The 27101-nt window shown below is 36.7% G+C and overlaps 1 protein-coding gene across 3 annotated transcripts; it reads right to left on the bottom strand.

Annotated features, from left to right (window-relative positions):
• On the bottom strand, positions 1–24354 carry CABP1 (calcium binding protein 1). 3 transcript variants are annotated; one of them, XM_072415509.1, is made up of 7 exons: positions 10388–10620; positions 9409–9570; positions 5663–5693; positions 4569–4712; positions 4210–4319; positions 3968–4115; positions 1–3600 (listed from the first exon to the last, which is right to left on the bottom strand). In XM_072415509.1, the coding sequence occupies exons 1-7, from the start codon at positions 10505–10507 to the stop codon at positions 3575–3577; spliced, it is 741 nt and encodes a 246-aa protein (XP_072271610.1). In that variant the 5' UTR covers positions 10508–10620; the 3' UTR covers positions 1–3574. The 3 variants fall into 3 exon arrangements, with proteins under 3 accessions (XP_072271610.1, XP_072271608.1, XP_072271609.1); XM_072415507.1 differs by lacking the exons at positions 9409–9570; positions 10388–10620 and adding an exon at positions 23409–24354; XM_072415508.1 differs by lacking the exon at positions 9409–9570 and having other exon boundaries at positions 10388–10624.
• Between the last annotated feature and the right edge of the window lie 2747 nt (positions 24355–27101).

Genomic DNA, 27101 nt, shown 5'->3' with positions numbered 1-27101 from the left:
CATGGTACTAGAATTTTATGAGGTGATATCAAGAAGCATCCAGAAAATCTAGTTATAGGTGCTTACTTTGACATATATAATATGTAGCATGCACATCCTATCGCTGAATATAGAAACGTTAAAAAAATGACTTGGACATACAAGGAATTTTTTTGTGTGCTTCCTAGTCTTTTCCTGGAAAACTGATACCAGACACAGAAGATTTGCCAACAAGCCAAACATAATATTGAAAGCTCATCTCAGACACAGATTGTTTCCAAGGAGTGTGAAGGTGCAAATGTAATACAGAAAGCCCATTTATGACGCAAGACATTTGCAGGTTGCCTGTTGCAAAAAAAGAACTCTAACCTCTGTGACAGATGATTCAAAAAGTGGCCTAGTATACCATAACTGTTACGTTCTGGCCATTGTAATATGTACATTTGGGATACTTGTGGTCAACTATCTGGAGATGATTTGGCATTTTCAAATGGTCTAAAAAGCCTTGGCCAACAATATCCAAAAAGGGGGCAACAAGTTTGATGTCTCTTACATTCAACAGATTAAATAAAAATTTGACCTTTCAAATATTTAATTTTTGGAGATCTTTAAACTTGATTGGCAGAGATATGATACTAGGTTACCTTTCAGAAAGAATACTGTGATTTTTTTGTTTGCTTGTTTTAACAGATGTATAGGCAGTAGGAACTGATATATACAAGTATAGTGTTAACTCTGCTGGCCTAGCATACTTTCACTGAAACAAGCTAAAACCATCATTCCCTACATAAACTATCAAGTAAAACTGTCAGCAAAAGAAGACTAGATGTTGCTGATCTCTGAAGCACCCAAATTTACCATATGGGATATACTGTATTTGTCCTTGTCATGGCTGATAAGAGCTGCAGAATTTTTAGGTATTGTGAATCACTGTGCATAAATCCTTTGGGAAGAAATGCTTGCTCTGTGATTCTTTAGTGTATGCATATGGATATTTTTTATGTTGTAGCAATGTAATCACAACATTTATTTGAGTACCAAGTTAAATATTTATAAAGATGCAGTACACATAAAATGATAATGCCGTATTGATGCAGTTGGCACTGTTTGAGTCTATGAAAATGAGATCATTGGAATATTCAGTAAATTTATCTGCATCAGTAAACTAAGAACAAACACATAATGCACACAGCATCCAAAGTACTAGGATTGTATGTGGGTAATATCAAGGAGTGTTATAGGTGCTCACTATGACATATATAATATGTAACATGCACATTCTATCACTAAATATAGAAATATTTTAAGAAATGGCTTGGAGACACAAGGATAAAATGTTTTCATGCTTGCTAGTCTCACTTTAGCTGGAGGGATCCAATCTATCCTAAGGACCATGGTGGATTTGCTGGTAACTTGAATGGCTAGTTCAAGCCTCAGGGTAAGTTTCCTGTGCTGTCCAATTTTATGACACAAGATACACATAATATTGTAGGCTATTGAAAGATGTGAAGCTGATTTGATTTGTCAGGGTCATGGGAACCTTGAGGGATAACGGTATTAAAGAACTCACATTGTGCTAAAAGAAGATGTTCTTGGAAATACTATTTCATTTTTATGTCCAAATGACTACTTGTGTTTGGTGTGAATCAGCCAGGAACCACAATGCAATGCAGATCATATGTGGAAATAAATGCTCAATAAATATCATATTTTCTTATTACATAAAAAAAAATAATTTACATAAACAATAAAAAAGTTGTTGCTCTGCTAGCTCTGCCACAAGTATAATAATTAGACTATTTTTAATAAATGTGTACGGATTTTCTGCTGCTGCTTGAGATTACATTAATAACTAATTAATTATTTATTTATTAACTGCAGAGAACAGGCTATTTATTAGCAATACCTACTGTAGGTAAATGCCCAAAGTACTCGTTGACAAAAAGTACCCATAGAAATAATTCTTGACAAGATCTGCAGAAGATCATTTCTCTGATACAACATAAACGGGAATGTTTATGATGCAGTGAATCAACCTTGTGAATGAAATGATAGTGAATAATTTACTGATGTTTCGATTTACAGTGAATCCTGTGTACAAGTCAAGTGCACTGCTTTATAAATTGACCTAAACGTGTATGTATGTGCAGAACTTTTTTGTGTTAATGTCAAATTGGGGTGATAGAACTTTCATTTTCCCTGCATACAGCCAAGTAGGTTCTAGGAATGTTATAGTGACAGCTCTATAATTTTGGATTTCCTATCATTTTCTGTCTTGGTAACAGTGCCCACCAGGCCAAATAGATCTGAATAAAGGTAAATCTACCTAGAAGGACAAAGACAACACCAAAAAAAAAAACAAAAGGGTCCTAACACACCCCTTCTTTATCTGAAACACATTTTTTCTATAAATATACTTTAAAGAGTAGACCTTAAATCAAAACTTCCACACTGCAAGGGTAAATGTTTTTTATCGCCAGATTTCCAGTAATGGCAGAGGCAGTGAATCCTAAGTGTATGATGCTTGATTGGTGTACTAGCTCACACGGTGTCCCACTCCCTTTTACTACACTGCAGAGTTGGAATGGGAACCTGGTGCCCACCAGACAAAGAGGGCCCACCAGAACACATAGCATTCCTGGCACAGTGGCATTTTTTTGTAAGGCAAGAGCCCACCAGTACAAAAAACTAACTTTAGGGTCATTTGACTGGGGCACACCGGAGATTTTTCCCAGGCTTCCTGGGGGCCACTTCAAACCTTGTGCACTGCATCCAGGTAAGAAGCAGCCTTATTTATAACAGTCGTTATGAATGAAGTATTAGTGTCAATATATAGAAAATATTACAAGAGTAAGGTAAAAATGGAACAGAGTACCGCTACTTTGTCATTACGTCTGTAATATGTTTGGTCCCAATACCTAAAATTTTGGCTTCATGCCTACACTTTTCTTCTTGCTGCTGTGTACGACTATCTGATTGATTTATTACTTGAGATAATATGCTATTGAGATAGTAGTGACTGTATTACAGCTAGAAAGATAAATCTTTAGATGTTTGAGTGCATACTAGCAAAATCATATCTATTTGTATGTAACAGCTGTGTCCATACCTGTATTCTACACTGTCCTTGCATTGCAAGTTAACATTTATAGATATTATTGACTATTTAATTAATATAGTTGACAATCCAGGAAGCAGATTCTATTCTAATATTGCACAAATCCTCTAGGAGTTAAAAATCACATGATGGGCACTGTCTCATGCACACACAAATTTGTTCTTCCCAGAATCCTGTAGGCTTTCTCAGGCTGTCCGACAGAAGTAAGCCCCCTTATGTTTGTCCCATACATTTGATATCACATTTCTTGGGAGTGGGATGGCACACTATGAGTCAGTGGGATCAGCAAGAAGAATGACTTATGCTGTATTCCACAACAAGAATACTGACATGGCATAAACATGGTGCCTCCAAGATAGGGAAGTTATGGCTGATGTGGGCACTGCCCTTTCAAGTCCAGATATTAGTGGAGGGATTGAGGCACAGCTTCTTCAAAGAAGCGCAGTCAAGTGGGTAACATCGACAATAATTCTGAGGTCAGCGAGACATCATACGGACAAACTCTGTAAAAAAAAAAATAAACAAACATAAATACGAGACTTCTTCTTTCTAGCCAACATTTGTAACTGTAAAGAAATACGGGATAGCTATACTCCCATTAAAAGTAACTAGACAACATCTTACCATAGCAATATTTCAGGTTGGTAGGATCAACATCTTTTGTTACATTGCTTTTGCTGAATTATCCAGGTTCATAATTTTAATGGTAATTAGATATTCTTATCCCTAATCTTTAATATTGCTCTTTCAATAAGGAACCCTTTCATTTTTTGTTTTTGGTAAACACATTACTGGTTATCATTTGCCAATCAAAGTAGATTATTTTATTGTAAAGTCTAGTCAGTGGATCCTAATATATGTTATACTAACCTTCAAAATCCACCTGTCCATCTCCATTTAAATCAACATCACGTATGATATCCTCAATGTCTCTGTGACCAACTTGTTGTCCCAAAAGCTTTTTCATTGCCTCCCGTAGTTCACTTGTACTGATCTCTCCATCTCCATTGGTATCAAACTAAAAAGATATAAATACAAACAATACAAAATATTAACACAATTGGTAATAATGACTGTACATAAAAGGATTGGGTTTTTCAAGCTTCTCTCACCTCTTTGAAGGCATCTCGAAGCTCCTTTACTCCGATCATATCAGCTGTTTCTGCAAGAAGCTTTGGACCCATTAACTCCACAAAGTCATCAAAGTCAACATGACCTCCAACTATAAATAATGAAAGGGATGAAAAAGAGTAGATAAGGTTATCCATTGATTAACTGAATGTATACTTCAGTTTGCAGCCCCTAGCTTATGTTCTATGTTCTAATACTTGATGAGGCTTTTGCATAATGGAGTATGATTAGCTTGTTTCTAAGTCATGACGAATATGTGGGATTAGTCCGCTTTAAGTTATTAATCAGACATCACTACTGTAAACTGATGAGTTTAAAATGAGACAGGGACATGACTCACGGTTCATATTAATTTGTTGAGACAGTTCTATTAACTCCATCTCGGTTGGCATGTATCCCATGGTCCTCATACAATCCCCTAGGTCTTTACAGCTGATATATCCATCCTTGTCTTTGTCAAACTCTTTGAAGGCTTCTCTGAGCTCTGTGGACAACAAAATACTAATTACACTTATATTAAATTCCAAAAAAAAATGCAACAAACAAATACAAAGGTATAAAACATGTGAGGTCAACTAGTCATTTTTCATTTCATTTTCATTTTCATGAGTGTCATGCAAGGAGCTAGTTGGAATAGATTATGCATTCATGACCTGGATACATTTAAAAGTTCTGAATCATCTGACCCAGACAACTAGGTCATGCTATTTGTGTCCATGGTGGCTGTTCTATTCATCACCATGTATAATTTTGAAATCTAACACCATTACCATTAGCATACGGGTATATATTTTGGTTTACAGTTTTCACATGAAACATTTCAGTTTTTTTGTTGAGCATACTTTACATTCCCTATGTACACACCCAAGTAATCCATAGTGAGATGCTTACAGTTCAAGCAAGTTAGTTTAAATTCAGGGACAGAGCTAGTTACAAATTAGATCTTCTTAAAACACTGTCAACAGTGCTTTTCTAAATGACTGAATAAAAAAAAAAATGAATCATCCAAAAAAATGAATGTATTCAACTTTTCTACAGGTTACATTATAAAAAAAACTTTCTGATACCTCAATGAAGCAAAGGTTTTGTATATGAAAGCTTTTTTTCCTATCAGGTGATATTATCTTTAACTGTTACCAATTATATGGTATCATAAGGTAATACCATATTGTTTTCAGGATTGACTAAAGGAAAAAAAGTAAGTTTCTCCATACAGAGAGCCTTTTAGAATTGGATCACTGGAAATATGGAAGAAATGGTAAAAGAAAGTAATAATGAGCAAATATCTTCTAATGTTTAGGAATGAGTCACTAATTCTATGGTATACATATACACTATTCTATATTGGCACATCCTTGCATTTATAAGCCACAGAAACTATTATACTGTCCACTATATTATATTGTATTCTTTATACACACAAGTGTTGCTTACCTTCTATTTCCTCTGGACGCAGCTCTCTGTCCTATAACAGAACATATTGAAACACAGATTAGAGAAAGAGGAAAGCATTGCAGTCAGTGAATCAACAGGATTAAATGGCTAAACTACAATAATCTGTACAACAATCATGCACAAAAGTCTGTGGTCACAAGGGAAAGGTCTGTAATTGCTGAGGCTTGTATGTTTTTGGTGATTTTGTCATATGTATGTTGTACTTTGTCACCTCATTGCCATCTCATAATAAAATAGGCATAATTATCTATTCTTACATAGCTTCTAATATATAAAGCATTGAAGAGAAATCACATTTTAGGTAAATATGATGCCAACAACTATATCACAATATATTATACATGGTATAATGTAAGGCCTGCAGTAAATTTTAGGTCTGCTTGAATTCACTCAGACTCTCACAGACCATGTAAATGTACAAAGCCTCTGGCTGAGTTTATGATAAAGGTTACTGGATCCACAATCCTAAAATCATAATTTTTTTATGATGGGGACATGTTTTTTTCTTACAAAACACCAAAACTGGCTTCAGTAGCGTACAATAATTGGCTCCACATAACTTCACACACTTTCCGATTTAGTTTAAGGCTTGCCAATGCCTGTTATACAGCTACTACAACCATAGGCCGTACATGAAACATACACAATAGAACTCATAAAAAAAAAATATGAACATTCCATCTTAAAGTATAACACAGGTACAGGCAAAGGAATAAAATAATTATTTCTTCCAACTGCCTGACCTCATGCTGCTAATGTATCATGTCTCATGAGCGTGCACAACATCATAACTTAAAAGTATCTAAGGATGGCATACAATTACAATGCTCTGCGCTCTAAACTGTTGTGGTTACTTAGGAGCTGGGAGAGGGTTTGTTCTAGTGGAATGAGTTTAGGTTTTGATCATTAGGCATCTATTGTCAGACAACAGTGAAGTTTTCCTTCTCCACTCATTTTTGAATGCTGGTAATTGTTTAAGTATCCTGAGAACTTGTTTTTCAGTCATTTTTAAATCTTTATTTTAATTATTTCTGATAATAAAATGATATGTTAAATGATACGTTAAAAGAGAATATATATTGAGGATTAAATAATGATATCGGCCAGATACAGCATGTGTGCTTTAAGGGGGTCAACTTTTGGGCAGCTGGTTGAAGTAGGCTTTCGCCCATTGCAAGCAGACTATTACTTCATTAGATCAAGAACTGAAAAACAACACCTAAAGACAAAAGGGTTGGTGTTTGCAGGTTACCTCTTTGCTATGACTAGTAGTGGTTAATCACATTCGGCTTTCCAACCTGATTTATCATTTTTTATGTGACTTGTAAAGCTGCAAAACGTCTTCAACATTACAAAAACAAGTCCAGTACAGTATGACTAACTCAGGAAAAATTCCTCCCTAAGTGGTTCTATTGGCAACAATTTTTGTACACATCTATAAATTATTTTTGTAGTAATTGATAAAAACCACCTGGACGCAGCCAACTAAACACTATATAGCTTGTACCTTAGTATAACACTGGATTTACTGGACTTGCTTCACACTTAACTATGGTAGACCCCCATTTTAATTCTAATTTTTAACCTCTGGAGTTCCTCGATGGAAAGGAATTGTATTAAGTTGCATCTTAACTCACCAGTTTTGGATTTGTTGGATTCCTGCCTTATAATATGTATTAATAAATATTTGTTTTTTATGTATATCTAAATTTTTTACTTTGGGATTTGTAATATATGTATAACTTGGCTTGAATAAATAATGTTCTAAAAATGGGTAAACAAATAAAAAGAGAACACATACTGCATTCAACTGTATTGTTGACCTAGATTTCATTATAGGTTTGTATTAGAATTAGTATTAGTATTTTGTAAGTCAATAAGGGTCCCATTTATCATGAATCTTGATATCCTCTCTTCATAATACTCCACTACAGGTTGCTGCATTTTATGAATGAGCTTTAAAATGAAGCCTGCGGTATGGAGCATGTGCTGTCCTATTATGTGTTGGCCTTGGCTGACTTCAGTAGGTAATGTTCTGACGCAGCAGTTGGAACAGCAAAAAGAGGAATTTTGCGGATGCTTAAAGCAGGAAGCTGTAGATGACTATTTATTTGCACACCAGGGGTCTATTTATACATTTTTTTCAGCCAGCTTTTACTTAAAAGTCACAAATACATATGAATCAGAAGTAAAAGTTGATTCACACTTTTTCCAACTAAATCCAATGTAAAATGGGCACATTGGGTGAATCAGAATGAAAACATTTATGTATATCATACCTTATTTGTACTTGTTTTTTATAATGCAGTATGTTGGAAATTATTTTTTTTATTGGGTATTAAATATACTGTATAATAATATCATATATTTAACTCTAGTTAAATGCAAAGATATTTTTAGAAAGGTTTTTTCAAAGATTTACCAACTTTGCTGCAAAAAGCTTGTTTGTTGAGCTGTACAGCAATATACAAAACTGCTTATATGATTGAAGTTAAATTATTGGGAGACATGCATCTCTCCCTATGCCACAGGTGTCCATTTGAATATTCTATGTGCAGTGGAACACATAGAATATTACGTACAGTCAACACATGCAAAACCATTGCTGGACTTCTTAGAAAGCCCAGTACCCTCTCTAGAAAGAAAAATATGAAAACACCATTTAAAATGGTTAAACATAAGTTTATACAGGTTACAAAAATTAGTTTACAACATCAGATTATAAACCTGTAAACCTTAAAAATAACAAAAAAAAAATGCATAGTTCTTCCTTATAAACTATCACAGTTTGTATCTACGTTTAAAGAATATTGCTCTTTTAACCTGTGCGTTTATAAAGTATTCAGAAACAAAAGAGAAACAAATGTCGTGCACAGTGTTACAAATATTAAGCCCAGTGGTTGAGCAGCAGAATTCCAACAAAAACAGCAATATTCAGCTAGGGACATTAAATGGCAATGTTCCATACAGTGCATCTTACGTACTATTCTTAATCATCCAGAAAAGGATGTCTCCGTTTATTTATAGGATCCGATGGAAAGATAAGCCAAGCATTTTATTTATCTGCCAAGCAATCTAAATTACTGGACCCGAAAATACCTTCCATGACTAATAGAAAAGCATGATATATCAGATATTTAGGTTCACGAATAAAATCTATAATAAGCTGAAAAGCAGTCTATTAATTTTCAATTACATATTTATAAATGTTATAAAAAAAGCAATGAGGATATAAAGCAAACTTCTTCTGCACATTTTATTTTCTTGGTATTATGACTAATTAATATGAGCCCACAAAGATAATATAAAGAGCTACATGAATATATATATGTCATTTTCACCGTTTGTTTTAAGTGATAAAAATAATACAACATCAAAACTTGTGAAAATGGAAATATGTCCAAGGCTTCCAAACACAGGTCACCAACAATACAGTGTTATAAAGTCTGCTATATGTCAAGGCAAATACCAGAATTTCGTCTTATGTGTGTCTAGTAAAGTAAGAAATAATCATGACTTTTGCTCAAAGTTGCTATAAATCAGCACACCATACTTACAATACATTCAGCAATAACTTAACATTTTTCTACAACTTGTTATTAGGAAGATCATGAAAATGGGTGATGTCACATGGTTTATGATAACATTAAAATGTATGGAGTGGGTCCGGTCACACAGAAATGGGAGATGGAAGGGACAGAAGGGAAGGGACAGAACTCACGTACAGGTTGTCGATTCTCAGCGAATCCCTTTCGGAGGAATATACAGGCCGGGCCCAGTAGGTTGTGCATCACTGCGCAGTTTTGAGCCAAAAGCATTAGAGGCCCCTGAGCACCCTCTTCCCCAGACTGTGCCGATCTGAGACAGCTCCGCTCCTCCTGGTGCATCTTACAACATACAGATTGTTACCAAGTGATACTGTAGGAACAGTATTAAAAAAGGGCTTTCACCTGTCCTGTTGCTTTCTATATACGTGACCTATGGGTCACTAAAGGACTTGTGGCCTCCCTTTTTATCCTCAGTCTATACCCCCAAATATTCCCTAAGATCAGACCCTTTTCATGTGTCTAGCCTCTCAAAACCCCTATTACTCCTTTTATCCCATCTATCTCTGTGTACCTAGGGATTGGTAAAGGAACATTTCCCAGATTCACTTTCTCTTGCCATCTCTTTTTCCCTCCTCCCCTGTATCTCCTCTCTATATAAGGAACTGTTTCAGTCCAGTCCTGTCGGACCTTCCATTCCCACGCCTTTATAAGACATCATTCTCCTTGCTGTTTGTGTGCCTCCTTCGGGAATGCACAAACAGGTTCATGGGTCATATAACAAATTTAGGATACGATCACAGCCTTAAAAAGAAATGGGAATTAAAAGCAGGCTGTTTACCAGACCATCCAAATAATATTTGGACACAGAGTAAAATCTATGGCTGTATATATTGCTATGGCAAAGAGAATAGTCAGGAGAATTTCAGCAGGTGTAAATTAGAGGAAGCAGAGGGACCACCACTTGTCATCGGCCCTTTGGAAAATTAAACAGGATTTACTCAGATTTACATAAAAAGGGTCTTTAAACCTACAGTCTATACAAAATTACCCTGACATAAAGGATTCATGGTAACGCTATTTTCTCTTTGTGTTTCTGCTTAAGCCATCATCCCAATCCTATCGTTTGCTATAGGTACTATTCTATGGGCACACGTACCTTCTGCGAGAGGTTTCGGAGAGGTGACTTCACACAATTCCCCATAACACCCAGTGCAAAACCAGAAGATGAGCTTTCCCGAGGGAAGAGAGATAGAGAGGGCAGCATCCAGCGAGGCATCCCGCACAGTGAGCGCCTCTGAGCCTGGGGGGCAGTCAGCAGCGTCCCACAGATTAGACCCTTTGAGCCGCAGATTGTTTCTCTGATAGAGCCTCTGATTACAGCAGATAAACTGCAGCAGAAACTATTCCCTGATGAGCTCAGAGAATCCGGCTAATTTGGAGCTGTCCCCCTTCCCCCATGAGCCTTACAGCTTTTCAATGACATGATGTGGGACAGATCAGCTGGAGGCGTACACACAATTCATGACACTGATGTCGACTCAGAATAGCGCCTGGTTTTGGGATATGGTTGGAATCTTTGTGTTTTTTTTTTTTAGATCAAACATATATTGTTGTCGGTGGGACAACAATGCCTTGAAACGGTTAACAAGCTTTGGTTTATCTTTGGCTGCTTGTTCATGGATGCATGCTAGCCAAGAGGCTCAATGTAAACCAAAGAGGCATGTCAAAGAAAGGACTATGTAGCTGTATGCCTAGCAAAAAGAAACTGAGCATGTCCCTCTCATGACTGTAAAAGCACTTCATATGCAAGTAGAACATATGTAGGGACTTGCTGCATAGTGACCGCAATCACAACTCCTGTAAGAAAAGAGGATGCAAGATAAGGCTGCCTGCTGGATCACTCGTAGCTCTATACAAAAAAGCAATTACAGGTCTGCCTTCGCTGAAAATGATGAGAAAAGGATGTCAGCCTGAAAATTGACATGACCATAAAAACAACTGCTCACTCAAAACACACAGTGTGCATGCTTTGTAGGTCAATGGCTGGTATATTAAAAAATTAAAGGCATTCAATGATCTTAGGGGATGACATTAATAGCTGTCTGTTGTCTATTTGTTATGATTGTCCAATTTTTTAATAGGAGCATTATCACTTAACAACCTACCTAGGCGAATTTATGCACTTAATGCCTCAATAGGAAAAGTCCTGCATCCCCTTGAGTAATTATATAATGCTGACACTAGACATCTAGCAAAGACTCCCCTCTGCCCAAACACCAACTCAGCTTTCTTAAAGAGAAACTAAACCCATAAAAAAACAAAACATCTTCAATCTCGTAGGGTAGTCCGATCACTCCGGGGGTGTGCTGCATCGGGTCCCACATAGACCCGGAGCGGGTCGGATGCCGGGACAATGCAGGGTCATCTTCGTCTTTTCTTCCAGGTCATTCATCCTACGTCACCAGGCACAAAATCGGGTTTCGTAGCTTAAAAAAAAAATTGGTATCCCAGGAGGCTTTGCGCTCCCATTTATTCTCGACTGCCTAGGTGGCTGAGAATTAGAGAGGGAAACAAAAGGGTATTGCACCTAAGAAAAACAAAAAAACAGAATTTTTACCTTACATAAAAAGGTTGTCTACCCTTTTATGAAAAGTGAAAATTCTGAGTTTAGGTACACTTTAACTCTTTACTGGTTGTCACTTTACTGGATGAATTTACTCCATGTATCTAAAAATCATATAATTTAATAATTTGCATTTAGCATATAAAACATGTTAAAAACAAAACAGACAAACTTTAAGGACCTAAATTTAGAGACAAAAATCCTTTCTGAAAATGTTTTGGATATTTTGATGTATCAAAATGATTTCTTTTTACATGTTTAATATGCTAAATTTCAATTAATAAACATTATGATTTTAGCTATATAGCGTAAATTCTTCCATGGTATCTAAAAAATCCCAAGTATAAAGTGAAATTGCAGATTGGTATTGTAGGTAGGTGGTACCTGGACTGTATTTCCCACTTAGTAAATGCAAAGTTTCTTTACTGGTTGTCAGTAAGATAAAGAATTCCCCCAAAAAAGCTCAAATATATGATGTATGGAAGTCTTTCTAGAGATTTTTTATCACTGAGGAATCCTTATAATATTTTACAGGTCTCAGAGAACCCTACTAAAACCAATTTTGGGGTGATCAGTAGAAAAAAAGTGGAAGGAATGCCCCCTTCAGTGGAGGCTAGAATACCATCTTTAAATATTCCTAAAATCATCATTTATGCAGCTCTACAAGTGGTGTTGGTGCCAGACATCATCAAATTAAAGGTCAATCGGCTACAGTTCGAGGAACCCCTAGCAACCTCTGGAGGAACCTTGGTTAAAAATGGCTTTAGGGGTTATCTCATTCAGCCTCAGCTCTATTTAACCCACTTCTACAGTCTACTAGGCTCCATCCCTGGACAGCTTTAAAAAATATAATACTTTTAGAGAAAAGCACTAGAAAAATATTAATATTTTTAATAATAGTTACACAGATGTATGAATTTATTGCTGCATGGTTTTATATGAGAAAGCCACCAAATGCAATATCCAGAGTGAGTTTCTGCTGATATTATGTAAGTCAAGGGTATGGGACTGAAATAACTATAATGGCAGACATTGGAAGACATGCTGCCTGCTACAATGATTATTCAAGTAAACAAATCTCGTCTCCCAGCTGCACTATTTAAAAAATGACATCTGTCATAAATCAGAACACGAAGTTACCTTCTGTCTCTAAAACACACAAGAAAGAAAAATGATTGTTAGCAGCGTTCCAAGTGAAACTCCTGCCAAAAAGTTTTTTTCTTTGTATTACAAAGCAGGGGTAATTCACAATATGTTTGGTTTATTATTGATGACTGGAGCTTCGCTACTGCTTCTCCTGTTTTGGCGGTTTTCTCTGGCTTCCAGGATAGAAGCAGAGGTTTATGAGACAGGAAATAATGTTAAATATCTTCAACAGAGGCCCAGAAAACATTAAAACCTACTTTGTTTTGTAAAGTTAGTTGGATTTACAGTGAGGGATTTTTTTGCTGTCTTTGTATGTTGTTGAAAAATCTTCCTTCATCTCCTATCACTTCCTTTTTATTCTGATCAAAACTTTAAAATGAATGGCCACTTTTTTATTTGCCTATTCAGTTGAATGAAAAGGGGTAACCTGAAAAAAAGTTATCTGATCACCACTTATTTATAAACTGATTTACTGACCTTAATGTGCAAACAAATAATAAATACACGGGGACGAACTTTTACACGTAATTCTACAGCAGTTATTTCAGGTCACACACTTCTTCCATTTTTTATGTAGCTGATAGTCAGACCCTTAACGTGTAACTAAATTTAAGAATAAAAATATTTTGGCAGGCAGGTTCTCTATTGCAATAGGGACAGGATATACTTATTTTACAGCAAAACAAACTTACCTGCCTGTTCACATTTATTTAAATAAACTCACCTCTCCTTGCTCCTGTGGCAGCCCTGGTATCTGTACATGATCCTATTCTGGGTTCAGGATTTTCAGCCATCTTGATTGGCCAGGCTGGAATACCAAAAATCCTGTGCATGCACTTGGGAGTTTACTCATTGGGTGCTGGGATTAAGTAGAGAACACAGCAAACAGGCAGGTAAGTTTGTTTGGTTGCAGAAGGGGCAGGGTGTGTCTCTTCTGCAATATTACAAACTTATCTATCTGTTTGAAATATTTTCATTTTTATGTTTACTTTAATTTTAAAGTCATCCTCTTAGGTTCTAAAAAGTAAATTTTTAAATAAAAAACTATTGAAACTTCCCTGCAAATATAGAGGTGGTATACTCACTCTTGTGATGCCCATGTCTCTGCCCATTTTGTTAAGAGCTCTAACCTCTGCCAGTCTCTTTAGCATGTGACACTTCCAGGAGTGTCAAATAACTGTCTCCCCCCTCCAAATGCTGACGTTTCCATCCTCTGAACCCTATGAACAGGTAAAAAAACCAAAGCACAATGCAAACAGTTTCACTGCAGTTTTTATTTCTTTTTGCTCAGCCCTTATTCTTTTCCTTACAAGAAACAAAAAACAAAAACATTATATTGCTATATATATATATATATATATATATATATATTTTTTTTTTTTTTCAAATTTAATTTAATTTAAACAGAGATGTTTATTGTTAGGGTTTACATTTAGTATAGCCAATGCTTGCTAGATTCAGATTACGTTGAGTTCTTAACTGGTTTTTTACCGGTCATTTTACAAAAATAGAGAAGATGATTTATAATTAGGGTATAAACTGGATGGACCTTGTATTTTCCATCTGCTCTCATTGGCCAAAATATACAAAGACAGAAGCCAGCAGGAGCAGAACTGCCACACTGTGTATTTTCAAAGCAGGAGAGAAAACATAATGGAAAGAAGACCTGCTGTGAGCTGAGGTTTCCTTCCAGCTTTGAGAAAGAGAAGCAATATTAACAATGGTTGAAAGACTGAAGTAAATGATGAGTGCACATAGCCTAAAAGAATATAACTCGGGCACTATGGGCTGAAGGTCATTGGACTGCAGGTATATAATCTGCCTCTAACCAGATGCCTAAAGCTGTTGGCATCAGAGTCCTAGCAATGACAAAGAAGATTTATTAAGAACACAACTCTATGTATTTTTCTTTGAGAGCTGAGTGAAGGTTGGATGCCCTGTAATTTTCTATTGTTCCATGTGTCTTTTTGTTCTAGTGAAACATGTCCCAATATTCAGATTTGTTCAGTCTTTTACCCCTGAGGAACCCTTCAAATAATGTTGAGAGCTGTTTGGAAAATTGTCCATCATAATGATGGTCAGTGTAAAGATTGTCTCTCCAGTTATGATGGTCCAAATCCAGTCCTCATGGACAAGATTATTGACCTATGACCGATGGAGGATTATTGACCTATGCTTGTGGCCCTGGTCCAATTGATGTTAGACCTGAAAATATGCAGGCACCATCATACAGGAAGAAACTCAGCCACAGCTTAGGGAGCTCCAAACTCTTGAGGAATCCTAGGGTTCCACAGAACCTTGGCTGCTCTAATTTACTGTCAGTAGGAATAAATTCTTCCCATTCTTCCCGATATGTGTTGTCACATATAGCAATTTCAACCTAACTTTTCTCTACATTCTGTGAAATGATGCTTGCTTGTAGTACCTAACAACTAGCACTTCCCTATCAGTAATGCAGCCTCATATGCCGACAGTACAATAAAAGTCCCTTAGTTTGGGAATAAACACTCCAGCAAATAGGAAAGTCTGCACTGTTGCTAAAGTTAACAGTTGTTTGTTTTGAAATAAGCAGTAATTGTGATTATCATTCCTGCACTCAATATAAAATGAAAAGTCATACCCCAAATCATCTTTTTAGTATATTTGGCATTATGTCCCACTGTTTTCTTTACAAATACGTTTTTGTAAATCTGTTACAAACATTTCCTAAAACAACCATGAGTGTTAAATCAGTTGATCATTGGCCTCTCTATTAGCTCTTCGAGAGCCTGCTGCAAAAATATTTGGCCGCCCTAACCTCTAAAAGGTAAATAAGTTGGAATGACAGGCTGACAATGCTACTGCTAATTGCAAGGCTGCTTGGTGTCGTCAGCTTCCAACATGAAGCACTCCTATGGACAGGATATCTTCTTTTATACTATAAACATATTTTTGGTTTACATAAACTTTAATTGAGTGTGTATATAATTTTTAACATTTTTCTGGGACAGGAAAATGCTCCAAGAACTATATATATATATATATATATATATATATATATATATATATACCTTGAATAAAAGAAACTAATTGTGCTGTGCTGCAAGCAGTCGTTCTTGCTTAGAACGGCAGAGGGCATGCCTATGACATATCACACTCTTTAGTCTTGTCTAGGGGTGACACTACAAAGCTCTGCTAAGCTGACAGATGAAAATGCACAGAGACTAACTGTACAATGAAAAAAATTGAGGACACTCAGGATTTCTCAGGAGATAGTACATCAAAGTGCATTTCATACATCACTTAGACATCGCCTGGCAGTTTCTACAGTCGCTTACTGAAGTCACCTGTAATCTCTGGCAAGGGCGCAGAATGCATTAAGAACATATTCTGTAAAGAAGAACAAATCCTTTCCAAAGAACAAAGCCATCTAAAATATTGTATCTCATAGTTTTGTGTCATATCTACAGTACGTGTATATTTTAAGTCTAAACACCTTTAAGGGAAGGGTACAGTCATATCAAAATCTAAAACTCAACCTTTGTTAGCAAAACAATAAAGGATCACCCAACTTTACTGATGAAAGTGCATCTTCTACAGCCTTGGAGAGCTTTAATAAATCAGGCTCTCTGTGTATGACCCTGGCACTGCAGACAAAGAATTTTGGGACAGTTTTCAGCAGCTTTTATAGCAAACATATATTATTTTTACGCAACAAAATAATGTTTTTACTTACAGTATGTAGTAGTGTCTTTCCAATAATAAACTATGCGTTGAAGTATTTGATTATAAGGCATTTGTACTTCAGGTTTCTCTTAGTCCTACTACAACTGCATTAATCCCATATGATCATTCTAGTGAAGTCTATGTAATGCAACAATTCTGCCCTGCTTCTGAATTTAGAGCAGAGTTGCCACTCACATATATGATGTGACTGCTTCCACTATATTAGGATAATGGGGCATTGCAGCAGTGTGGTTATTATTCTGCCCCATAATTTCTGTATTGATAGCACTGGTTGTGGAAACACTCACTGCACTGTCTAGAAGGGGAAAGTTTGAGGAACAGGCAAGGAAGTTTGGGGAGGTATAGGATCTCTTCCAGCACACACATGTAAATTACCAGGTACGGCTTGTAGGAATGGGGCAGAATTCTCTGGTACATTAAAATCATGTTATAAAAAGTCAGGTTTATTCCACAGTTCTTATAGGAAATTCATTGTCTATTGGAGCTACTACAGCGACAAAACTTATGCATTACATTTTCACTTCCCAAAGCTGCAGTCACGAATAAAGGAAAGAAGCCTAAACAGGTGGAATCCGTTCACAAATTCACATATATTTCATTTTGGGTTTTGTCTTACTCTTGAAAGGTTTTGTGATTTTTAGAATGGATATTTTTAGTGTATTAGTCATAGTAAATAAAATCTGGAGATGCAGCAACCGTTCACTAATTAGGTAAATTAACACATTTTCTCTTCTGTCAATGCCCACAATCATGCTATGTAATAATAAATTCTATTTTTTTGTATAATTGGTTTCTATCATTACGCATCAGTTACAGTGTTCTATGTAATTGGATCCGGCATTTTAAGTGCATGTAAACATTTTATCAGTTTGTTTGACATCAAGCCTTACTGTATACACAATGCAAAATAAATAAAAATCTTCCAAACTAAAGGTAAACAACTTTCCTATTCTTATATTTGTTTTTGCACAATTTTCTTTCTTTACTATATGCCTGTATTCCCTGCTTTGGTCCAACAATATCACAGAAATACATTAAATTGGCAGAATTATCAGTCTAAAAACTTTCTGCATTCAGACTAGATGCTAAGATCATCACCTATTGCTCTTCCAACAAGCAGAAGATGGGAGAAGGATTCAGTGGTCACATGATGGCTAATAATACATCACAAAGGTGATTTTAAGATTTGCTGGTATATAAAAACTACAGTTCACAAACAAAGATGTTCTTGTTTGTTGCAGTAATTTCAGTTGTTTATAAGTTCTTAAGCTATGTACATACTTTAAAACAAACATTAATGATCCAGGGACAATAGAATGAACAAGCGCTGTTTCGTTTTATGGAGAGGGAAGTGGGAATTATGAGTTTAAGGCACCCTGCTGCATCACCCCATAAGAAAACAATAGTGGTCATTCATGTTGGTTTTAAATGGTCTATAACAGATTATACTGTAATATAAATATAGCTGTAGAATTTGAACATGAAAAATGACAAATTGTATTTTTTAAAGCTATTCTATTATAAATAATTTATCTTTTTTCCAATCTCCTTTCATAGAAATCATATTTTAAAAAAAAGTATTCTAAGTGCCATTTTTACTTGCCGAAAGTCCCACTTACTTGACATTTCATTCCTTAGGTTTGCACGCCACTACCTATGTGATGAAGATACCTCCTATTGGATGTCGGGTGGTGGGGTCCAAATAGAATCTATAGGAGGAGTCTGCAGCAATGCTAAATATATATGACATATGAATAAATATACTTAAAATATGTCTATAGTTTTTGGCTATTTCTGTCTTTTTTCCCTTCAAACCTTCTATAGGTTTTCCTATTGTATTTTATTGCACTGTATTCAAGCACTATATGTGATTGTTTAATCAGCTTTGTTTATGCACTATTTTTTACCTTCACATGTAATAACCTAAACCTGGATCTACCTGCCCAACAAAAACAAATGAACTTAAAAAACAGTTCTGCGTCTCCATTGTATTGTAAATGTCCAAGACATTAAAGAGTTAGGCTACAGCCAATACCGTAAAAAAAACTGACCTTTGCTTTTGATGGTCTTGTATGATCCTTCACTCACATACGTAATCTTGCACCTATAGAGGACTCGCTACAGAAGGACAAAGCTGTACCTAATGATGGAGGTATAATTTAATCCACAGGGGTATGACATAATAATTGAAAATTGCACACCTTTTCAATACTAAATTAAATAACATGAGGGTTTCACAGGAAACCGGACCTGGTTAGCATTCTATATCTGGTCAGACTTTACCTCCTGTCAAATAACCCAGGGGCAAGAATTCTACTGCTACTGAAACACAGAACAATAAATTCTCATTTATTCTTGGAGATTAGTTTCAAAATGCTGATCTGCCCAAAATTTATATTTCAGCTAGAACATTAATTCACATAACAGTCCTTTAATTTTCGGACTTACTCCTAGATTTTTGTATAATAAAGAAAATGCAAATGGCACATGGAAATTAAGGGAATTGCTATTGCTATAAATAGTATGACCATCAGTATAGAAAATATCTGTAGCCTATTTGTTTTGATCATGCTTATTTTCTTTATGGAGTATCACACATAGATTGATTTGAGGGGAATGACAATGTGCAAAATACAGATGATTGCTTATCCATGGTTACCAACCAATTAAATATTGCATTTTGTACTGTGATGCCGAATAGGCCTATATAAGAATGATGCTGGCAGGATGGTGTGAATGAGCAAGTACAACATGCTATGGCTTGCTTCAACCCAATTTAGACTAACCATGGTGCCATGTTGTACTGTTGTACTGCAAATTCCCTGCCTCTGTGCTGCTCCATTGTCAGTAGTTTGAGTGCTGTTTTGATTACCTACACACCTTCTAAATTATACTAAAGGATGGAAACTAACAAGGGGATAATATAATGTTGGAAAAGAGACTATTCACTTAACAGAATTTTTATTGAACTTAATAAATAAAGTGAAGCTATTGTTACTTAACAGAGATATTTGTAAGGGGAATATGAAAACAAAAAAAACATTAATTTTGATTTCATGAAACTGGATTAATAACATAAATAAAGCTTCATGTTATTTACTGAATTAGGTGAACATTTTTCACTTTCCAAAGTAAACATTCATATTGCTAAACATACAATCCTTTAGTGAATCAACCCCTAAATGATAGATTAAAAAAAAAAAATAGATGAACCTGTGTCCAGTCATGTGCAGAAGAACAAAAAACAGGAATTTTAGTAAATCATTTCCTTGGTGCCTATAGTGGTGGGCTCATGTATGGGAAAAAGAGAGGTGGTTGGGTGTAGGTTTTGACCAATGTCTCTGGGCGTTGGGTGGTCTGTACCATGACCTATATGATAATACAGAGAAAATGATCTGGGACACCGTAAGAAAGTGGCATTATGTTATTTAATCAGAGAAGATAGTGAGAAAAGAAATCTCATTGGTCGCTTTTGTCTTTAGTAGAGGATATTTACAGGTAAGAAGTGGCCAAGGAACAATGGGTCAACTTTAGGCCTAGGTGACTCATTGGGCCTGATTTATTAAAGCTCTCCAAGACTGCAGAGGATACACTTTCATTGGTGAAGCTGGGTGATCCAGCAAACCTGGAATGAATCTGGTCCAGGGTTGAAACCATTTGCTAACAAATAGCAAATGACTTTTAAGAAATCCATTCCAGGTTTGCTGGATCACCCAGTTTCATTGATGATAGTGTATCTTCTCCAGCCTCTCAGGCCCATTGTACCTGGAACATGATTTAAAGTTTTTCTTTCTGTTCTTGGAAAACTACTGAAACCACTGCTAAAAATAGCTAATAATACTCTTCATAACCTTTCCACGGCTATAAGTCCCAGCACACCCAGATGACGTAGTGGACAAGGCTACTTTAGTCCGAGTTGATTGAAGCAGTAAAAAGAGCAACAAAATGCAGAGAATAGATCATCTGTCTGCTCTCACAGCTTCTATCCTGCCCCCTCCTTCCAGCTCCAGCTATTGCTCACTCCTGTATCTTAGGCTTTAAGCTCCCGTCTGCCATAATGATGCGCTAGTGGGGGCATGCACACAAACAGCATGGCTCCTTGTGCCTCGCATTGATCCTTAGGAGAATCTGTTACCAAAAAGAGCATTTAAACATGTACCAGGTACCAGGTAATGCAATTGATTATAAAAAAAATGGATTAGTTACAATGTTATATTAAGCATATTCTGGGGTAATCATGCTAAATTGGCCACTCTTAGAAGGGTTATCCACATATCTGACTCCAAATAGCTCCCCACAATGCTGCATAGAAAAAACACTGCACCAAAACTAGTGTGTCATCCAGGCTTTTTAACACCAAAGCCTTATGACGTACTTGTAGGGAACTTGTGACAAAGAAGACACTGACTCCAAATAATTCCTTGTTTCTGATGCATATTATAAACTGCCTAAGGGGTAGATACTGGGACAGAAATATTCATAAATTACATTTAGAGATTTTAACAGAAAAAAAGATTGTCTTTTTATAGGTCAAAGCTGAATTACAGGCAAACAGCTAAATACACAATTAATTTTCAGAAGGATCTGTAATTCTTTTCAGCCAGTCTCCTGATCCAGATACACATTACAGGCAGAAAAAAAAAACAGGTACTGTTTTGTACGCCTCTACAGACTATTCTGCAGCTATACAATTGAATCCAGGATCCAACTCAGCATTTGATTTGACAATGTAGTAATAGCAGCTTGCTGAGCATTGAGAGAGTTGTTTTTTCCAGGATATTAACTTTTTGGTGATCCAGGGTCCAGCCCCCTTCCCCCTATCGTGTTATACAGAAGCCCCCTAAGTCCCTGTTTAAATCTTGGATGCATCTAAGTTGGAGATTACACAGATTTTAAAACCTGCTTACATGTGTAAGAATTTTAGTCTGTGGCAGTTAAGGGAGAGGGTCATGTAACCCATTACCTATTATCAAAATGGTAGTCAATCCCCTAAACCAAAATGTAAATAAATCAAGCATGATTTGGGAATATTGGATACTTTATCATTATTTGAGACATGTACAACTATATACCTCTACTATAATATACATAGGTAATATAAGAAAAATCTGAGACCAAGTAATACCAACATTTTTTCAATTAGGGACAATCACATTTGGACAGGTGTCTATAGCCCAATGCAAAATAAATACAACAATTCATGACACCACAATGGGTTCCATCGCATGTACTTGTATAACTACAGAAATTACTGTATTACTTAAAAATAAGTAAGTGTAACACAGAATTACTGAAACAAACTCCCACTTTGCAGTTAGATGAATTAAAATGATGCATTATCTTTTAGTAAGTGGAAAACTAAAAAACACATATTTTTAACATGATCTCCTGTTTTATAAAGTTTTTTAGTAGTTGTTTAAGATTTATTCTATTACCAAAAACATACCTGTAATTAAATATTTATTCACTTTATCAGATTTATCTTTAGTCAGTTTATCCGTATTTCTGTAATATAAGACGACAAGCTATGTCAGGGCCAAAATCAGAAGTAAATTGCAATAACTACCTGTAGAAAGATTTGGATTATGTTCCTGCTATGTAAACAAAATATTTACATATGTTATAAATAATATGTCTCTACATGTATACCTAAATAAAAAAAATATTTAGTCCTTATCAGCAGTATGCATTAATAGAGATAGAACAAGCCATCGATTGATCTTTTGGCTGGTAATGTGGAAAAAACAATTACATTTCCATTAAGTGCACCATGCTGTAGTCACAGCTTCAATGGCCCTAGGGTTAAATCAGAGCAATAAAAATGTTTATTAGAACTGTTCAATGAAATGGTACCATCTGTATTTATAAATTCATTTTAGACGTATTAAAAAAAGTCACTGGTCATATAAAATGTATTCTAATCTTCTGTATCCATATGTAATGCAAAGTAAAGAACACCGAGAAGCAATGTGGGATTTGTTAAAGGTCTATCAAGGTTGAGAGCTGTTATAAAGAGTGCTATGGTTCCTCAGAAATCCGTGTATTATATCAGCAAAGTAGTCACAGCTTCTACTTCCTATTTTAGGGATAAATACCATCACTCTGCCACAAATAACTCTCTGCATTCACACAGCAAAGTCATTGTCAGTTATGACAATCCAGAGGAACATTTCTGCTTTCCATACAGTTACTGTCACATTATTATAGCATTAGATGATGCCAATGCTATCTCATCAGTACTCATAGCACCCTGTGAAGTTGATAGTAACAGATGGAAAATATAAAAAGTAATGTATTTTAGGACGGCCTGTCACCTTATGTCACCAATGCCCTTGACAAGACAATTCAAGGTAGCTAAAGTTTTGTGGAGACTCTACAGCTCTATTCACTTTGTATGGACCCTATAAAGTAAACCCACACCAAAAGGTCAAACCCATTTGAGGACCTGAAAGGTTGAGTAGACACCAAGCAAAGACATTAATATTTGAATGAAAACTACACAACAATTGCCAAGATTTAGAATTTACATTTTCATAAAATAAGCATTGTATACTAGGAGCAAAAAGTGATGAGAGTGACCAAAGTAGCCAGCATACATACAGATGGTTAGGACGGAGGAACACATTGACATTTTAGGGATACTAAGGCAAGGAATAAAAGTTGATGTGTCCAGAACTCTCACCTGACCAAACACAGAACTCAGGATTGGGTGCAGCTCCACAAACAGGGGCTCAGTGTCCGGATCAGGGTCACTGTCGCTGCTCTTGGCTGGTGGAAGGTCACTGACTTTGGTGGGTTGGGTAGAAGTTCCTTCTGATACCTTCTCAGTCTCTTTCTTCTTTGATCTCTGTTCATGCCTAGCCTCTGGCTGTTCCTTGGGATTGGGAGAGGTCAACCTGGGACTAGGTGTGTGTTCCCTGGGACTTGGTGGGTAGTCCCTTGGACTTGGTGGGTAGTCCCTTGGACTTGGTGGGTAGTCTCTTGGACTGGGTGGGTAGTCCCTGGGACTGGAAGGTTGCTGCCTAGGGCTGTGGGAATGGTGCCTAGGACTGGGGGATTGCTGTTTGGGACTAGGCGACTGCCTATGGCTATGAGGGGTCATATGCTGGTGGCTAGAATGAGGATGGTGAGTGGGGGTTTGGGGGTGATGACTTTGATGATTGGGATGGTGCTGGATATGACTATGGTGATCAGGAGGTGGGCTGCTGGAGTGGTAGTACCTGGATGGGTACTGGGCATAGATGGAAGGGTACCGATGTGGGTTAGCAGGGTACTGGACATATTGAGGGCTGCTGGGGTGTTTGGGTTTTCTTCCTCCTTCCTGCTGGGGAAGTCTCCTCATTATTGGGGGGCTCTCAGTTGTCCGTGGAGATAGGCGTCTCCTTCCCCCAGTAAGTCCACTCTCCCTGGGATGGCATAGAGGCCTCCTGAAGCTTGGATCAGCCTCATGGGGCAGCTGGTATCTGTGATGGACCCTCCTGGCCTCCCCCGTACTGTCATTCATGTCTCTATGGCCCGCTCGGTAGTGCCATAGGCTGCTCAGCACACGGAGAGCCCCGGCACACACATCATCCACCGAGCACGTCTGATCAGCACCACCGAGCCGGGGACAGCTCCAGCTTGTATGGGAGGGAGCCGGGAGGGAGGAGCGCAGCACAATGTGCATGATGATGACACAGGAGAGAGATGCTGATCACAACCAGGAGACATCTCATATAATCCCCCATCATATACATGCTCAATGCATGCCCATGTCACATACATACACACATGCTCCAATATATGCGTATGATAATTCTGCATGGACACCAGGTATGGACAGGTAACACACTTTGTACATTTTACAAGTTAAACATTCATTACCTGGTATAAACCACAGATAGCAAATGCTGCGGAATTTGTGACTTTCCAAGTCTGTCTGAAAAATTCCTGGCAATTCCCAATACATAGCAATAGAAACATCTGCCTTTTGTCATTTAAAAACACCCAAATAGGTGAGTTATAAGCTTAGGTGATACCATCAAAAGAAAGCATTTTTTCAATCTTCTTCCATAAAGTGCCCCTCTAGGGCTAAGTGATGGTTGTCACTCCATCCCCTGTTCTTTACTGAAACTCCTAAATCCTGGATTAAATTCTGGGTTTGCGGTTTACACATAGCTAAAAAGCTGCTCATACCCATACTCAATGTTGCATTGTTGGAGAAGGGGAAGAGGGTCACATATCACCCTTTTTATCTTTATCATGATGGTTGGCAAATACTTGAACTGAAGAGAACCCATTTACTGCTGAGGATGTACTGGTCAGAGCAGATAGGCATTTTCTCAGTTAGGCACTTTATCTAGTGATTTTTGCACAGCAGTGTTTTTCAACCAGGGCTCCTTTCAGAGGTTGATAGGGGTTCATTGAGCAATGAGCAGTTTGTGTCTCTTCAAGTGACACCAATGGTCCTTCTGACTATTCTTCCCACTGGCCAGCAATATAAGAGGCATTGTTCCCACTGACCACAGCACTAATGTACTGCGAGCTGTGGATTTAGTAATTATAGCAGGGAGTAGATTATGCCCTGAAAGTAATTTTCAGGGTTCCCCTCATGTTAACAAGGTTGAGAAAGGATGTTGTACACTGTTACTTTGTAGCAAGTCAAAAGGGCTGAAATGCATTAGCCATTCGTAGCTATAGCCATAAACTGCACAGGCACAGGATTTGCGTGACCTGGTCATCTCCATTCTAGCCTCTTGGTCCAAAAAATAGATGGCAACCTTTGGACAATGGCTGATCCTTCTGGAGGAAAGGCTGGTAAAGATACAATCAGGGGAGTGTTACACATACTAACCATTTAACACATTCATCAGTCAGAACTATGAATGACCTTTTAAACAAGGTATCACACACGGTTTGATGAAGGTTCCAAACATTTGGAGTAATTTCAATTGCAATAAAAGTAAAGGTTTTTGCTGGAAATCCAGTGTACAAGCAAGATAATCTATTGAAGTTGCATATATTGTCAATTGGTCATTACCATGGACCTTGATGATGGTGGATACAGGGATAGCATGAAACAGGAATATATTTATTTATCCAGTACTACAAGCAGATGTGTTCCAGGATCAACAATGTACCAATAGAATGTTATGTTAAGTAATCTCAACTCATACCTTACAACTTTGCCTGGATGAAAAATGTACTTACTCAGCAGGAAGGGTATGTTCACTGTAGATATTACAGTTTTTATTGCAACATATCTTTAAATCAGTATTTTAGTTTTTGTAGCACACCAATTCTCTAGAGACTTGTGACATCATTGTGACATAAAAAGCAGAGTGACTCATCCCACAGAAAAGAAAACCATTTGGGAACTGATACATTTTGCTAAATAATGATTCAACACATGCAGAGCTACCTATGGATGATAGCTACACTCTTGGTAATCAGTGCAAGGTCTGATCATGTGATGTATGATATTAAAATTTTCTGATCATTTATGCAAATCAGTTTATCAAAATTTCTCCCAAGACCTATTTATTAGGAAACTTTTATATGAAAAAGTAATATTTCCCTTAAAATAATACATCGCCTTAAGCATATATAAACCTGGTCTGCAAAATATATTACACTAGTTGTTTTGATTTAGTTGCTCCATATTTGCTTTGATACCACCTAATTATTTTGTTTGGCGAAGTGGAGGGATAGACAGGCTTTTGAAGGCAAAATTTAAAAAATGAATATTAGTGTTTTAATAGTGTATAGTAAACTCCTATACTTTTTATAGATCATCTAAGTTGTGATAAACATGAAACTTTTTTCTGTGATAACATATACATAGTTTCACATTTCAAGTATAGTATCAACATAAACTTTAGAAAGGTCTCAAGGTCCCGATGGGTTTCGCCCTTAGGCTTCTTCAGGGGCGAATTGAGATTGAAGTCTAACTTAAAAATTGAGAATTTATGCAATCACAGTAATACAGAGTTGATAAAATCATCTGCAGGACTTCCATGCCAATTTATTCCAAAAAAGGAAAGGGAGGTTATATTTAGTAACAAAATGTTGCAACACAGAACAAAAAGTATATACGAAATTGAACAGGAAACTTAAGATGAACACTCATAAATAGTCTTGACTGAAGTATGGAAGCATTTAATAAATAAAGTGGTGTTGATATTAAATGGACACATCTAGATGAGAGGGGCATGTATAGATTTAGGTCAAAGGATATTTTACAGTATTGGACGAGTGGAGCTTTTCAGTAGGTTTGCCAGATACTGGTTGCTGATTTCCCATATGGGGATTTAGATCAATTTATAGTGGAAGCATAAAGTAGGGGAGGCGTCAGCCTACATATATATATATATATATATATATATATATATATATA

The sequence above is a fragment of the Pyxicephalus adspersus genome, chromosome 6, assembly GCF_032062135.1.
Source record: "Pyxicephalus adspersus chromosome 6, UCB_Pads_2.0, whole genome shotgun sequence".
NCBI classification, from domain to species: Eukaryota; Metazoa; Chordata; class Amphibia; order Anura; family Pyxicephalidae; genus Pyxicephalus; species Pyxicephalus adspersus.
This window is presented reverse-complemented; position numbering and strand designations above follow the sequence as displayed.